General features: G+C 35.5%; 1 protein-coding gene across 1 annotated transcript; it reads right to left on the bottom strand.

Annotated features, from left to right (window-relative positions):
* Positions 1-373: 373 nt before the first annotated feature.
* On the bottom strand, positions 374-1,318 carry LOC140527518 (olfactory receptor 2AG1-like). The gene has a single exon (XM_072644504.1). It carries the CDS (start codon positions 1,316-1,318, stop codon positions 374-376), a length of 945 nt encoding a protein of 314 aa, XP_072500605.1.
* Between the last annotated feature and the right edge of the window lie 15,510 nt (positions 1,319-16,828).

Below are 16,828 nucleotides of genomic sequence, written 5' to 3'. Positions count from 1 at the left end.
TTATGTTAGTTTTGAAAACTGGGAAAGTATATTCTACAAGTTATAAGTTACTGATTGACTAAAATTCCTTAGAAAAATTCTAGAATGCATTAAAAAGTGTGAGTTTTGTTACCAGGGCACAACTATTTCCACGAATTAGAAAAATCAAATATTTTGTGCCTCTCTAGGATTTCTGTTATGCTGTCCCATCTGTAAATGCATCTCACATCCAGAATGATCTCATAGTTATATTGCAGTAGGGTTGAAAAGGGAAAGGGAAAAATTTGATTATGGTGTCCCATTAGATATTCCATACAGGTGAAACCAAGCCTAGAGAGAATTTGCTAGCTACTGTCTCTCAGCTGTTAGATTAAGAAAAGGCTTATTTAGAGTTCTACAATTCTGGTACTGAGGCACCGTTCCCTAACAACTTCTTCAGTGCTCCCAGTACATCCTTATTCCTCAGACAATAGATCAGGGGGTTCAGGGCTGGAGTAATAATGGTATAGAACACAGAAAATATATTATCCTGCTGAGGGCTATGGTAAGCACTGGGTAGGACATATATCAATAGAACATTTCCATAGTAGAGCCCAACCACTGTCAGATGGGATGAGCAGGTAAGGAGAGCTTTCTGTCTCCCCTGTTTTGAGGGCATATGGAACACAGCAGCCAAAACTAATGCATAGGAGGCCAGGATAGCAGAGAGGGGGATCAGCACGAATGCCACATCCATTGTGTATACCATGAACTGATACTTTGTGGTATTAGCACATGCCAGCTTCAATACAGGAGGGATCTCACAGAGCAGATGTCTAATCTTCCTATTTTTACAGAAAGGGTAGTGCATAGTGTATATGGTGTGTACAAGGGCATTCATGGATGCCACAAGCCAGGTTGTAGCCACCATGGACCAGCAAACTTTTGGTCTCATAATTACCATATAATTCAGGGGATGTTGAATGGCTACATAGCGATCATATGACATGAATGCCAACAGGATATCTTCAGAACCTCCAATTATCAGTACCAGAAATATCTGAAATCCACAGCCTGAAAAAGAGATGGTGTTCTGTCCACTCAAGTAATCCACAAATGTTTTGGGAGAAATGACAGTTGTAAAGAGCAGATCCATAAGTGAGAGCTGGCTGAGCAAGAAGTACATAGGCACATGGAGTCTCTTGTCCATAGCAATCAACAGAAGCAAGAGGCCATTGCAGATCACAGCCACCAGGTAGAGACATGTGATTATGGCACAAATCAGTCCAGGATACTTACTGTCCTGAAGAATTCCAATGAGGAAGAAAGTGTTCTCCAAGGTGATATTCCAAAGTTCCATTGCACTTTTTTTTCCCTGGATCAAAACAGAGAGGTAAGTAAATAAACCCATCAATTTCAGGAATACTCTAAAGGTATGATGTTACAGGGGGCTAAAAGTCAGTCGATCTTAAGTCATTAAAATGAGAGCCTTCCCGTTGACCAATTTCATGGCAATACTTATTGGGCTTACTTTCTGATAAAAAAAATTCTTATCTAACAAATGACAAAGTTGACCAACAAATTATCCAAGTAAAGAATAATGAATTACTTTAAAATCTGTACATTCACATAAAGCTTTCAACAGAACCATTATAGAATATAAACCCATATAAAATCTATTAAACTATTTGGAGTGATATGATGCAATTATTCTTTTAGATTTCCTTCATAATATTATTTATTCTAGGATTTTTAAATTCTTGTTTGCATCTGTAAGTTTTGTTGTTTTCTGTCTAAAAATAATTGATTTATTTAGATTGTATGGATTTACACAATTAATTATAAATTTTTAATTATGAAGGTAAAGATTGCAGGGATATTAGGATGAATTTTGAGGAGTAGCAGTAAGGAGAAGGAAACTGAATAGATACAATTAAGATTCTATTTGTTTCTATCCCATAATTTTATGAATTCATGTTTTGTGTTGCATCCCTTTTCTTTTGTTTTTTCCCTCGTAAAACCCAAAATGTAGGACTTTTCCTCAAGGAGAATGACAGGAGTGAGAGAAAGAGTCATTGAAGTTAAGGTTGTGAGAAGAAAGGTTACCAGGACCAGTGATAAAAATATCCTTTTTTCAAGTGCTTTTGACAAGTCTATGCATCCTACTTCATGATGGAATAACTGCAGTTTGAAAAGATTGAACATCCTTGATAATGGTAAGACAGCCAAGATTGAGTTCCATGCCTGGTATATGAGTAGGAAACCCATATTTACCTAGGATATACATCTATAAAGTCCACTTTCCTGCCTCTTTTTCTAGAGCAGTTGTTTTCATTTCATGACCGACTGTCGTCTTTGATATTTGTGGCAATTGTCCAAGTGGTTATACTAGAAATTCTCTAAAACCACTTATAGCAGATTATAATTTGCCAATTTCGCTGCAAATATATTTTACTCTTGTAACAACAAGCACGTTTATTTTTGACCCTTTATAGTTTTATTTCTGCAGTGATTCAAACTGTTATGATGGCTTTCCAATTATTTAGATTTTTTTTCTGAAAAAATTAGCTCGTTTGCCTACTTCTGTTGAATTGAAACATTTCTCCCCATTTCACAGCATCATCAAATTGATACCAAACAAACACAAAGGTTAAACAACTTTCAAGTCCTCATTTGTTTAACCAAGGATATTATTTTTATTAAATAAAATATATAAAACAAATTTAATATGAAGTTTTTTGGATAATATTGTGAATATGATGTCTTTCTAGATTGCTTTTAATTTTTGCAGAATGTTTCACATAATCTATTTGTAATCATTTTATAAAAACAGTTTCATAATCTTATATTTAAAATTTTCAAATTACAAGTAAATTTTTTACATTTATGAATACAATTATATAGCATAAATTTTAATTTTAGTCTTGAGGCAATAGTTATTGTAGTTAATTTAAGCATGTAATGAATCTTTTGATTTCTATACTAAAGTGTTCCAGTCAGTCACAATACATTTTTATTGTTGTTACTGTTGAAAGGGGTTGCAGAATAAAATACCTTGAGAACTACTGTTTTAGAGTATTGAGCACTGAGTGGGTATTCTTTCTCACCCTAGACAGAGCATTAAGAAAGTAAAGGTGTTTTTGAACTCCTTTATCCAGATTTTTCCCATGTCTGTGGGTTTGTGGGGAGATTTCTAGAGCTCAGGAGAAAGAATAGCAGTCTTACACTTGCTTAGCAAATGAAAACTGTGATAAGCTTTGCAACACTATTAACACTATTTCTTTGAATATATTACATGTGCATATATACACACACACACACACACACACACATACATATACATATATTTTCTGAGAAAAGTCAACTCCATTTTCCAAAGTTCCCTGAACTAATATTCAACAAAATGCAGCTAGTTCAAGTGAAAAAGGCAGGATTGCAGGGGTGAGGTAGAAAAGTCCACTAATTTTTGATGCATAGGTCTGCAGATCCACATACTTCTTGACAAGTTGGTGAGCTGCCCTGTGGATAGAAGCAGTGCTAAAGAAAAAAGGGTTCTGATTTTCTATAAACCATAGAAAAAAATTGTACTTGCCAAAATATTCTACTCCAGTGTCATTGACAAACTTCAAGGTTAAGTGACTGTCAATTATACCAGTGTCTAAGTGGGTGAGCTTTTCTGTGTACAAGATTAAGGTATAGAATTGGTATAAGAGAAGTGCAAGGAAATATCTGTCTGTTAGTAAACAATTTTCTTTCTGGTTATGGGTCAGCTTCTCTTTGATTCTGTTTGCATAAAATACAGGAAAGAATATATTAATTGCAAATGAAAGGTAGTTGAAAATTGTGCATCATTCTAATGACAGAAAAATTGGAAGGCTCATCTTGATAAAATAAGTATTACTCAGGAGGTATTACTCCCACAATAATCCCTCACATCAGTGTACATTTATTTTACATAAGTATTTTCTAGAACACTTATTCCTAAAACTTGTCCAAGAAACTCAACCCCCCGAAATTTAAGGAACTGGGATAGTCTAATTTTGCAGTGACTTTTTTGGAGTATGGCATGTTTGTGTTCCTACCAGTACTAAACAAGAGGTATATATGTATATTTTATGCATTGTTCTCTATTCTGAAATGGAAGGTGAAAGTGCTAGGGGCATGTACTACTACTTTCAAATTTTAGTGATAATAAAGTGTTCTTTGAAAGAGTAGCAATGAATATATGATTCAGATGATTTTCAGCATAAATGTGGTAAGGTAGAGTACATAATGAGTTGTATATTCAGAGACAAAAGTAATCTTTTTATTTCTTAGAGAAGCGCATTGGTTCAAAGAAAGAAAAAAAATATCTGAGGAAAAACAGATAAGTTCTGATCTGTACTACGAGATTTGAGAATAGAATAAAATTGTAAAGAAGTAACAAATAACTTAGCTTTTGCAGCTAAATGACTTTAAATCAAAAAAGGTGGGAACAGAAGGAAAGTGTTTGGGTAAATCCACTGATCTTGTTGCTAAAACCAATACAGTAACTGGAATACAAGAAAAGAATACTTCTCAGGAGAAAATAATCAAATGAAGAATCCAGCAATAAAAAAGGGCCTATGAAGTCTACATACCCTAAGCACAAAAGAATGGATAATAAAGAGGGCAAAACAGATCACAACTTGTGAAGAAAATTTGACCTTGTTGGTTCAATTGAGAGGTTGAGATTAAGGTTTTGTGGCAAGAGTATGCTTCTGGAAGTGTATACCATTTTCACACTAAACAGAAGAGCTAAAAGAGGCAGAAAAAAGACATTGCATATTTAAGAAGATAAATCCATATGAAGATATGTAATATCTTAAGATCTTGAGAGAAGGAATATGGTAAACAATACCTGGATGAGGATCATTGAAAGGAGCAACAGCGCTGACGTTGCAGGAATATAATTCAAATAATCTAGACAGAAAGAATAATTTAGATAAAAACTTTGGAAATCAGATTATAAACCTGGCATGGAAGTATAATGTTAGAGTGATAGGAAACATACAATACTTGGATGTTAGATGGGAATTTCTGTCAAATCTTAGCAGTCAAGAAATTTATGCTTTGATGAAATAAAAATTCTTATTCTTTAAATGGAGGAGGAGATGGTAAGAAACTGAAAATTGACTTTGCTGTGCCAGATTTTAACTAATGATGAGGAAATGATTACTCAGGTAAAAAGGATTGGAATTTTGGGGGAAGAGTGACTACTTTATCATGAAGTTTGTGAGAGAAAAGACAAGAAATACCTAAAATACTGTGATTTGTACCACATATTTAAAGAGAAGAAAGGATAGGTAAGATTTAGTGTCTTAATTATATTAAGTGGCTAGTTGGTACAGTTGATAGACTTGTCTGGAAGATCTGAGTTCAGATCTTTCCACAGACATTTACGGTTTTGAAGGTTCAGATAAGTCACTTAACTCTTGTTTCCCCAGTTTCTTCATCTTCAACATAGTAATAATAATACTATCACCTCATAGGGTTGACAAGTAAATCAAATGAAATAATATGTGTGTACTTATATCTTTAAATATAGATACATACATATATCAGGCACTCTGTAAATCTAAAAGTGTTATATAAATGCTAGCTCTTAAAATGATTATTATTATATCAAGTTCTATTGGCTTTAGTGGATTGGAAACATTGCCAAGAAGAAGTACATAATTATCTTGTTTTTATGACTGAAGTGGGATGGAGTTGTACATCATGAGAAATATGTATGTTGAGGAACAAGAAGATTAGGGATGCTGAGAGAGTATCAAAATGTATGTCAACATCCCTTAGTATGAGAAAAAATCTAAAAATCAGGCACTGATCTCATTCTGGAAGGAAGGGGTGTGTTTTGAAGATTATTTGCCAAAGGTAACAAGAATTTTGTTTGGATGATAGACAAAGTTTGAGTGAACCTCAGAAAAGGAGAGATTACTGGGTCAGGGAAGTAGAGGAAGTGTCTGAAAGAGATGATAATAAGGAGCAAAGAGTACTACCCTACTTAGATCAGCGAGGTGAAGGAATGAATGAAAATAAAACTGGTGTTAGAAAGGGAGCCATAAGTTTTGTATAATTGGGATGGAGCTGGGTCTCATTGACAGCTGGAAAATGGATAGCATGAGAAAGGAAAAAATCTTTTAAAAAGTTAGTTTGTTACCTATAGAGCAGTATTCAAGGGGATGCAATAGAAAGGAAGGATAACTTTTAAGTGAAAAACTGGTAAAATTTGATTTTGGGCAATATGAATAAGGAATTGGACAATAGAGTTCCCAGAACAGCATTTAAATGATAGCACAGGTGATTTTGATTCAGAATGTCGTGGAAAATGTTTTAATCATCAAGAAATTAGTGAAGATAAGTTGTCAATGTGCACAAGGCTTTAGGTTTTTGATGGAGTCCTCTTTAGGCCTTGGGAATTCAGGGGTGGGGGGAAGCACTGGAAGGTGAATGAATAGTGTTATTCCTCTTTCCCCTAAATGCAGAGACCAGGCTGGAAAAAAGATGCAATGTCCTTTCTTTTCTTCTGAGAATACTGAACATTGGGATACAATGTAATTATGAAATAATGATTAAAGATGATAATGAGTTTAATGTTTTAATGTATGTATAGCAAAATATGGGGATGGAAATCTTGAATAAGGAAAATTAGTGTGAAATAAGGTTATGAAAATAAAATGGAGGTCATTGTTTCTACATGTGGCTTACTAGGTTGCATAATGGCTATAGCCCTCGGTTTGGAGGAAGGAAGACCTGAATCTGAATTCTTCATCAGAGACTTACTGTAATCTTGGACAAGTCATTTAACATTTCTCTGCCTCAGTTCCCTTATCTTTCATTGTTCATCCATTTTCAATCATGTCCAACTCTTTGTGATCCCTTTTGGGGATTGAAGACCTTTTGGGGTTTTCTTGGCAGAGAAAGTGGAGTGCTTTGCCATTTCCTTCTCCAATGCATTTTACAGATGAGGAAACTGAGAGAAACAGAGTTGAGTGACCTCCTAGTGTCACACAGGTAGTAAGAGTCTAAGGCCAGACTTCAACTTCCTCTTCCTAAAGCAAATGCAGATTCAGATTCTGTGTGACTCTCTGAGGCAGAACATACATATCCTCTCTAACCTCTCATGGAGAAAGTAGGTCAGTCCTCAATTCCACAGGCTCTTTTATGGGTAGCAGAAAGTCTGAAATGATTAAATGGAAACTTGAGTGGGAAAATTTATATTTTCTACCAGTGATGAGTATGGAATGGGAATTCCATTATGAGAGAGTTAGCAGTGCATCCAATTTTGGCTAGGTTTGGCTTCCCTGATAATTTAATTGGGCAGGTATGGTCACAACAGCAATATTACAATAACAGACATGCTCTTCTTTTCTCTTTGTCCTATGTATGAGGAAAGGGAAGAAGCTGCTATCAAGAAGTTGCTTAAACTTACCTTATTCTCCCTGAACCAGCTTCTCATGGCCATCAATGGGAAGCTGAAAAGAATCTATAGCTTGAGGAGCTCGGAATTTGCCATGTTTTGAGAAAAAAAGTCACATAGACCAGGAAGAGCAGTAGGAGAAATGAAAAAAGAGTACAAAAGAAGGATCTTTCCATATTCTGGTTTTATTGTTTTCTCGGAAGAATGAAAATGCTAAGAGCTGTATTCCTGAGGTACTAGCTCTGCTGTCCCATCAGATGTAGCCTCTTTAGATTGGATCTCAGTTCAATTCAGATGGCATTGTTTGATTACCTGGGATGACAACATCATGGACCTGCTTTCAGGATCAGGGCTTTTAATAAGTCCCAGAGAGGACATTTCTTGACTTGATTCCCATGGCTCCTTTACATGCTTACAAGCAAGGGAACAACTCTGGTGTCCTAAGGGCTATTCTTAAAAAAAATAGCATTCTAGGCTCTTCTGGAAATATAGATCATGGCACTGAGTGGTTTTTATTTTAAAATATATTTTCACTTTCTTCTTATTAAACTTGTGTTCTTTGTCTGCTTTACAGATTGATCACTAATCTCTGTTTTGCCTTCTATCTTCTTTCATTTCTCCCTCTGCATATGGATTTACTTTTGCTTATCTCTTAACATACAAAAAGTTAATAAGCATGGACCAGTGGGTAGAGAGCTGGTTTTGGAGTCAGAAAAACGTAGGCCTGAACCCTTCCTAACACATATTAACTGAGTGACCCTAAGCAAGGCTTGTAATTTCTAAGTGTCTGTGGTTCTTTTCCAACACTAGAAGTTTTGAATTCTATTGATTATTTATCCAGTAAATATTCAACAATACTTATTGAATACTTGAGGTCTGGGGTATGGAAATGAATTTTATTGTAACTCAGAGAAGCAAGAAGTACTGGTTGTTTACTCCCTGCTTCCATTCTTAGCTGGATCTCCTAGTCAGATTTAGAATTCCTTACTCTCTGATGGTCTTCTTTTCCCCATCTCAAAGACAGCAATGTGTTTACAACTTTAAAAACTGCCTTTATCAAGGTTCCTATATAGTAAACTTAAATTCAAATGCATAATAATGAAAAACAATTTAAACAGATGAAAACCAAATTCAAACCAGTACAAATAGGTTAGACCAGTCTCAACCAGTGATAACCAGACATAAGCAGTTAAAACAGGCCTAAACCAGTTCAATTCAGTTTTGAAGAGTTCCAAAACAGTCAAAACTGGTTTAGATCAGTATTTGTCAAAACTAGTTCAAACTACCTAAACCAGTTCAATGTAGTTAAAATTGGTTTAAACCAGTCAAAACCAATTAAGACCAGCTCAAACTAGTTTGAAACAGTGAAGACCAGTTCATATCAGGCACAACTAGTTCAAACTCAAAAAAGGTAGATTCAAATCAGTTAAAACCAGCCAAACCTTATTTAGATTGATTCAATCCAGTTTAGCACTAATGAAGATGGTTCAGTTTTTCAGTGAATCAAAGTTTCTTCAACTTTTGTTCTAAAATGACCTCTGAGCTTAAAGTATACTGAACTATGTGAAGATTCAGGAATTTCAGACATACAACAGAAAGATGAGTTCAAATTCTGTCAGGTACTTACTAGCTGTGTCATTTTAGGCAAGTCATGTGACCTCAATTTACCTGTTTCCTCAACTGTACAATGGTAACAATAATAGAACTTAACTTTCAAGCCTGCTGTGAGAATCAAATGAGATAATATTTGTAATGCAGATGGCACATAGCAGGCAATATACTACCTATTATTGTTGTTAATTATCATTATTTACTATTAATCCAGTACATTATTTTAAATGTTAGAATTAAAACACTGAAGTTTAAAAAATAGGAGGAATGAAGACTTTTTTGTATGATAAAAACTTTTATTTTAAAATTCTATCCCATGATATGATTTTTCATTCAAATTTTTTTTGCACAAAATACTTTAAAATTTAATCTTCATTTCTAACATTTTCTCCATCACTTCCTTAAGATGAAAGAATCAACAAAACAACAATGGAAGTTCTGTTTTGTATCATTTATCAGTTGATGTGGTATAATTTTCCAGTTAAAAAAAATAAACAATCAGCCCTTACAAGGAGGTTTAATCTTGCTCTAGCACATCCCTGGTCCAGGGTCATTTCAGAAGAGGGTAAAGTGTCAGAATAGGGAATTTGTGGAGATCTAATTGTCAAAATTCTACTTTTTGTTCTTTATTTTTATTTTCATTTTTAATGTTCTACAATCACTACCATAAAACTTAGATGTTTTCCCCATTACTTACCCCCCCCAGCCCCCTCCCTCCCCAAGATAGAATATAATTCTATATAGGATCTACACATACTTTCCTGTTGAATACATTTTTACTATAGTCATGCTGTGTAGATGAACTAAAATAAATGGAAGAAATCATATAACAAATCAAAAGATAATACACACACACACACACACACACACACACAAATGATCTGCTACATTCTGCAAATGAATTCCATAGTTCTTTCTTTGAGTGTGGAAGGCATTTTGCCTTAGAAGAAAATTGGGAATTTTTTTTTTAAGTTCTTGCGTTGTTATGAAGTTTCAAGTCTACAAGAAAAAAAAAAAAAACTCTTGCACACTGTGGTCTTTTCTGTGTACAAAGTTTTCCTCGTTCTGCTCCTGTCCCTCAGTATCAGATTATATAAGTCCTTCTAGGGCTCTCTGAAGTCTTTTTGTTCATCATTTCTTATGATGCAATAGTACTCCATTACATTCATATACCATAATTTATTCAGCCATTCCCCAATTGATGGGCATCCTCTTGATTTCCAGTTTTTGGCAACTACAAGGAGTGGTGTTATAAATATTTTTGCGCATGTGGGACCCTTTGCCATTTTTATGATCTCTTGGGGATACAGTCATAGAAGCAATATCACTGAGTCAAAGGGTATGCATATTTTTGAATCCCTTTAGGCATAGTTCCACACTGCTCTCCAGAATGGCTGGATGAGCTCACAACTCCACCAACAATGAATTAGCATTCCAACTCTCCCACATCCTCTCCACCATTTATCATTTTCCTGTTCTGTCATGTTTTCTAATCAAATAGGTGTGATGTGGTACCTCAGAGTTATTTCGATTTGCATCTTTCTGATCAAAAGTGACAGAGCATTTTTTCATATGATTATAGATATCTTTAATTTCATCCTCTGAAAATTGCCTGTTCATATCCTTTGGCCATTTATCAATTGGGGAATGACTTGTACTGTTGTACATTTAACCCAGTTCTCTATATATTCTAGAAATGAGGCATTTATCCCCGAGATTAGCTGTAAAAATTTTTTCCCATTTTACTACATCCCTCCAAATTTTGATTGCATTGGGTTTGGTTGTGTAAAAACTTTTCAGTTTAGGGTAATCAAAGTTATCTATCTTGCATTTCATAACGCTTTCTGTCTCTTCTTTAGGAAAAAATTGTTCTCTTCTCCATAAATCTGATAAATACACTATTCCTTGCTCCTCCAGTTTGTCCATGGTATCAATCTTTATACCTAGATCGTGTACCCATTTGGACTTTATTCTTGTGTATGGTATCAGGTATGGGTCTGTGCCTAGTTTCCACCACACTGTTATCCAATTTTCCCAGCAATTTTTGTTGAACAATGAGTTCTTATCCCAGAAGCTGGGGTCCTTGGGTTTATCAAACAGGAGGTTGCTATATTCCCTGCCTACTGTGTCTTGAGTGCCAAGTCTATTCCACTTGTCTACCCTTCTGTTTCTTAGCCTGTACCAAGTGGTTTTGATAATTGCTGCTTTATAGTACAATTTGAGATCTGGTAGCACTAGGCCACCTTCCCTAGCATTTCTTTTCATTAGTCCCTTTGATATTCTGGAACTTATGTTCTTCCAGATGAATTTTGATAGTGTTTTATCTAGCTCTAGAAAATAACTATCTAACAGTTTAATTGGTATGGCACTAAATAAGTAAATTATTTAGGTAGAATTGTCATTTTTATTATATTAGCTTGACCTACCCATGAGCAACTGATATTTTTCCACTAACTTAGATCTGACTTTATTTGTGCAAAAAGTGTCTTGTAATTGTGTTCATATAGTCCCTGGGTTTGTTTGGCAGGTAAACTCCCAAGTATTTTATATTGTCCACCCTAGATTTAAACGGGATTTCTCTTTGTATCTCTTGCTGTTGGACTTTGTTGCTAACATATAGGAATGCAGAAGATTTGTGTGGGTTTATTTTGTAGCCTGCAAGTTTGCCAGTTGTTTATTATTTCAAATAGTTTTTTACTTGAGTCTCTGGGATTCTCTAAGTATATCTTCATATCATCTGCAAAGGGTGATAACTTGGTTTCTTCTTTGCATATTCTTATTCCTTCAAATTCTTTATGTTGCCTAATTGCTACAGCTAACATTTCTAGTATCCTATTGAATACTAGCGGTGATAATGGACATCCTTGATTCACCCCTGATCTTATTGGAAATGTATCTAGTTTATTTCCATTGCATATAATGCTTACTGAAGGTTTTAAATAGATACTGGTTATTATTTTATGGAAAGTTCCCTTTATTCCTATGTTCTCCAGTGTTTTTAATAGGAATGGTTGTTGTATTTTGTCACAAACTTTTTCTGCATCTATTGAGATAATCATGTGGGTTTTGTTAGTTTTGTTGTTGATATGATCAATAATGCTAATAGTTTTCCTAATATTGAACCAGCCCTGCATTCCTGGTATGAATCCTACCTGATCATAATGTATTATTCTTGTGATAAGATGCTGTATGAGTTTGGCTAAAATCTTATTTAAAATATTTACATCTATATTCATTAGAGAAATTGGTCTATAATTTTGTTTCCCTGTTTTTTCTCCTTCTGGTTTAGGTATCAAAACCATATTTGCATCATAGAACGAATTTGGGAGGACTCCTTCCCCAATTTTCAAAAGTAGTCTATGTAGTGTTTAAATTAACTGTTCTTTAAATATTTGAGAGAACTCCCTTGTAAATCCATCTGACCTGGAGATTATTTTCCTAGGGAGTTCAGTGATGGCTTGTTCAATGTCTTTTCCTGAGATGGGATTTTTTAAGCGTTCAATTTCCTCTTCTGTTAATCTGGGCAATTTGTATTTTTTAAAATACTCATCCATCTAGTTTAGATTATCGAATTTGTGGGCATAAAGTTGGGCAAAGTAGTTTCTAATTATTGTTTTAATTTCCTCCTCATTGGAGGTAAGTTCACCCCTTTCATTTTTGATATTAGTAATTTGATTTTCTTCTTTCTTTTTTAAAATCAAATTACCAAAAGTTTATCAATTTTTTTAGTTTTTTCATAAAACCAACTATTGGCTTTATTTATTAATTCCATAGTTTTCTTAACTTCAATTTTATTAATCTCTCCTTTGGTTTTCAGTATTTCTAATTTGGTATTTACTTGGAGATTTTCAATTTGTTCTTTTTCTAGCTTTTTCAGTTGCATGCCCAAGTCATTGATCTCTTCTTTCTCTATTTTATTTATGTAGGCATTCAAAGATATAAAACTTCCCCTAAGAACTGCTTTTGCGGTATCCCATACAATTTGATAGGTTGTCTCATTAATGTCATTCTCTTGAATGAAATTGTTCATTGTTTCTATGATTTCTTTTTGAACCCATTCCTTCTTTAGGATTAGATTATTTAGTTTCCAATTGATTTTTGGTTTATCTTTCCATGGCCTTTTATTACATATCATTTTTATTGCATTATGATCTGAGAAGGATGCATTGATTATCTCTGCCTTTCTGCACTGGATTGTGAGGTTTTTATGTTCTAGAACATGGTCAATTTTTTGTGTATGTGCCTCGTATTACTGAGAAAAAGGTATATTCGTTTCTATTCCCATTCAATTTTCTCCAGAGATCTATCATATCTACCTTATTCAGAGTTTTATTTACCTCTTTAACCTCTTTCTTGTTTATTCTTAGATTAGATTTATCAAGTTCAGAGAGGGGGAGGTTGAGGTCCCCCACTAGTATAATTTTGCTGTCAATTTCTTCCTTCAACTCCCCCAACCTCTCCTCTAAGAATTTGGATGCTATACCACTTGGAGCATACATGTTTACTAATGATATTGCTTCATTGTCTGTGGTGCCTTTTAGCAGGATATAGTTTCCATCCTTATCTCTTTTGATTAGATCTGTTTCTGCTTTTGCTTTGTCTGAGATTAGGATTGCTGCTCCTATTTTTCTTATATCAACTGAAGCGCAATATATTCTGGTCCAACCTTTGACTTTTATCCTGTGTGTATTCCCCCACTTCAAATGTGTTTCTTGTAAACAACATATTATTGGATTATGGCTTTTAATCCATTCTACTATCCATCTCTATTTTATAGGAGAGTTCATTCCATTCACATTCATAGTTATGATTACAAATTGTTTATTTCCCTCCATGCTCTTTCCCACCATTTGTGCTTTTAACTCTCCCATCTCTCTTCCCCTGCTCAATAGTTTTTATTTTTCACCACCACCTCCTGCAGCTTTCTTTTCCTTCTTTTAGCCGCACTCCCTTTTACTCCTCATTACCCTTACTGCTTCTTCCCTCCCTTTTATCTTCTCTCCCTTTTCTTCCCCCTTCCCCTCCTACTGCCTATAGAGCTAGTTAGTATTATATATTTAAGTTTATTATTCCCTCCTTGAACCAAATCAGATGAGAGTACCTCTCAAACTGCTCATCTCCCTCCCCTCTTTCCCTCTACTATAATTTTGTGCTTCTTCCTGTGATGTAATTTATCATTTTCTGCTTCCTCCTTTTCACACCTCCTGTTACAATCCCTTCACATACTTAAATCATATTTTTAACATGACATCATTTACTTTATACCTATTTCTTCTATATATATCCCTTTTATATTTCATGATAAATGCACAATTCTCAGGATTAACAAGTATCATCTTCCCTTATAGGAAATCCCTTACTTCGTTGAATGACCATCTCCTTGCCCAAAATGTTATGCTGAACTTTGCTGGGTATTTGATCCTTGTTTGTAGTCCTAACTCCTTTGCCTTATAGAATATTGGATTCCAGTTCCTTCCATATTTTAATGTAGAAGCTGCATGGTCCTGTGTGATCTTGACTCTTCGATATTTGAATGGTTTCATTCTGGCTGCCTGTGGTATTTTCTCTTTCACTTGATAGTTCTAGATTTTGGCAAGGATATTTCTTGGGGTTTTGAGTTTGGGATCCCTTTCGGGAGGGGAATGGTGGATTCTTTCGATGACTATTTTGCCCTCTAGATCTAGCACTTCTGGGCAGTTTTCCTTGATGATTTCCTGGAAGATGTTGTCCAGACTCTGTTTTTCTTAGTGGCTTTCTGGAAGGCCAAAAATTATTAAATTTTCTCTCCTGGATCTATTTTCCACATCAGTTGTTTTTTTCCAATTAGATATTTTATATTTTATTCCATCTTTTCATTCTTTAGACAAAAATGAGTCTGTCTGAGACAGACTCTATGCTGTCTCAGAGTCTACTTGCCAAATTCTAATCTTTATCAAATTGTTTTCTTCAGTTAACTTTTGCATCTCCTTTTCCATCTGTCCAATATTTCGTTTCAAAGAGTTATTTTCTCCAGTTAATTTTTGTACTTCCTTTTCCATTTGTCCAATTTTCCCAGTTAGGCTTTGTGCTTCCTTTTCCATCTGTCCAATTGTTTGTTTTAAGGAGTTATTTATTCCAGTTAATTTTTGTACTTCCTTTTCCATTTGTTCAATTTTCCTTTTCAAAGAGATGTCATCAGTGAATTTTTTTTTATAGTTTTAAAATCGTTGGCCAATTTTTCTTCTATTTCCTTCTTCAGTTGTTCCAGGAGAGCTGTTTGTGCATGTGAGCAGTTCATATTCCCTTCTGAATTTTCAGATGGAAGTACAGTCTCACTACTGACCTCTTTGGTATTTGTGTTTTGGTCCTTATCCCCATAGAAAGGTTCTATGGTTTTTTCACCCTTCTTTTGCTTTTTCTTGTTCATGATGTTGATTGTGTGTTGTGGCTTCTGGTTCTTTCAGGTAGAAGCCACAGAACTTGGTGTTGAGCTGACTTGTGTGAAAAAGCTGAGAGAATGTTTTTGTTTTGTGTTTCCTGGATCAGCCCTGGGGTTATCTGGTTAAGTCTGGGGAAGGGGTGGTCTGGTCATGGGAGGTCTCCTCAGCTAAAATGAGACAAAGGCAAGCTCAGGAGATGTTGGTCACAGCTGCCATGTTGTCTTCCCTTTTCCCCTGGACTGCTGAGTCACCCCTAGATCCTAGTGCCAGTTTCCACCTCTCCTGGGGCTCCTCTCCTGGTGCTGAGACTTTCCTTGGTCCTAGTGTGAGTTTTCTCTTCCCTGGGGCCCCTTCCTTTCTGGTTTGCCTCTGACACAGTAGGAGGAATCCCCCTTACCTATTTTCCTAGCCTCAGGTGTTATGAGACTATTTGTCCCCTCTGCTGTTCATGCTGATCCAGTATTTTTGAGGGGAAATATTTTATGGTTCTTTTAAGCTCATCAAGGAGGAGGAGAGAGCATTTACTGATCACTCCACCATCCTGGCTCCTGGAAGTTCTAGTAGGTGACTTATATGCCTTTATTCTGCAGGCTGAAAGTCTCAGGATCTGTTGCAGCTGATATCTGGTGGTCAGCAGCTGTCACTAGCTCCGCTCTGCTAGTCTCTCACCATGGGATGCAGCTCTGCCAGTTCTTCCTGCTGATGTCTGAGGTTTCCAGGGACCCTCCCGCGCTACTGCACTGGACATGCTGTGCTGTGTGCTGTGGGCTCACTTCCACAGAACAGATCCTTCCCGTGGACCTTCCAATCTGTACTAGGCTGTGAATCTGCCACAGTCTGTCTCCTACTGGATTCTTCACCTCTAAAATTTGATCAAATTCTCTTTTTAGAAGTATCTGAAGGAGTTTGTCTAAGAGCTTAGGTGAGTCATTGCTCTCACTCCACCATCTTGGCCCGAAGTTCTTTCTATGGATGTGGATAATATTTCCCATCATGAGTCTTTTGTAATTGTCTTAGATCCTTGCATTTCTGAGAAGAACTAAGTCAATCAAAGTTGGTCATTGCACAATGTGACTGTTATTGTGTACAATGTTCTCCTGGTTCTGCTCACTTCAGTCAGCACCAGTTCAGGTAAGTCTTTCAAGGTTTTGCTGAAGTCATCTGTTTGATCATTTCTTATGGAACAATAGTATTCCATCACATTTATATACCACAATTTGTTCAACCATTCCCCACTTAATGAATATGCCTTTAACTTCAAATTCTTGGCTACCAGAAAAAGAGCTGCTAAAAATATTTTTTATATAGGTGGTTCCTTTTCCCATTTTTATCATCTCTTGGGGTTACAGACCTAGAAGTGGTATTGCTGGGTGAAAGGGCATGAAATGTCTTATAACAA

This window comes from Notamacropus eugenii, chromosome 1, assembly GCF_028372415.1.
Source record: "Notamacropus eugenii isolate mMacEug1 chromosome 1, mMacEug1.pri_v2, whole genome shotgun sequence".
Lineage (NCBI taxonomy): Eukaryota > Metazoa > Chordata > Mammalia > Diprotodontia > Macropodidae > Notamacropus > Notamacropus eugenii.
The sequence above is the reverse complement of the archived record's forward strand: the minus strand, read 5'-3'. Positions and strand labels throughout refer to the sequence as shown.

Excerpts from the sequence above, each read along its gene's own strand:
- LOC140527518 (XM_072644504.1), bottom strand. The coding sequence starts at position 1,318 with ATGGAACTTTGGAATATCACCTTGGAGAACACTTTCTTCCTCATTGGA.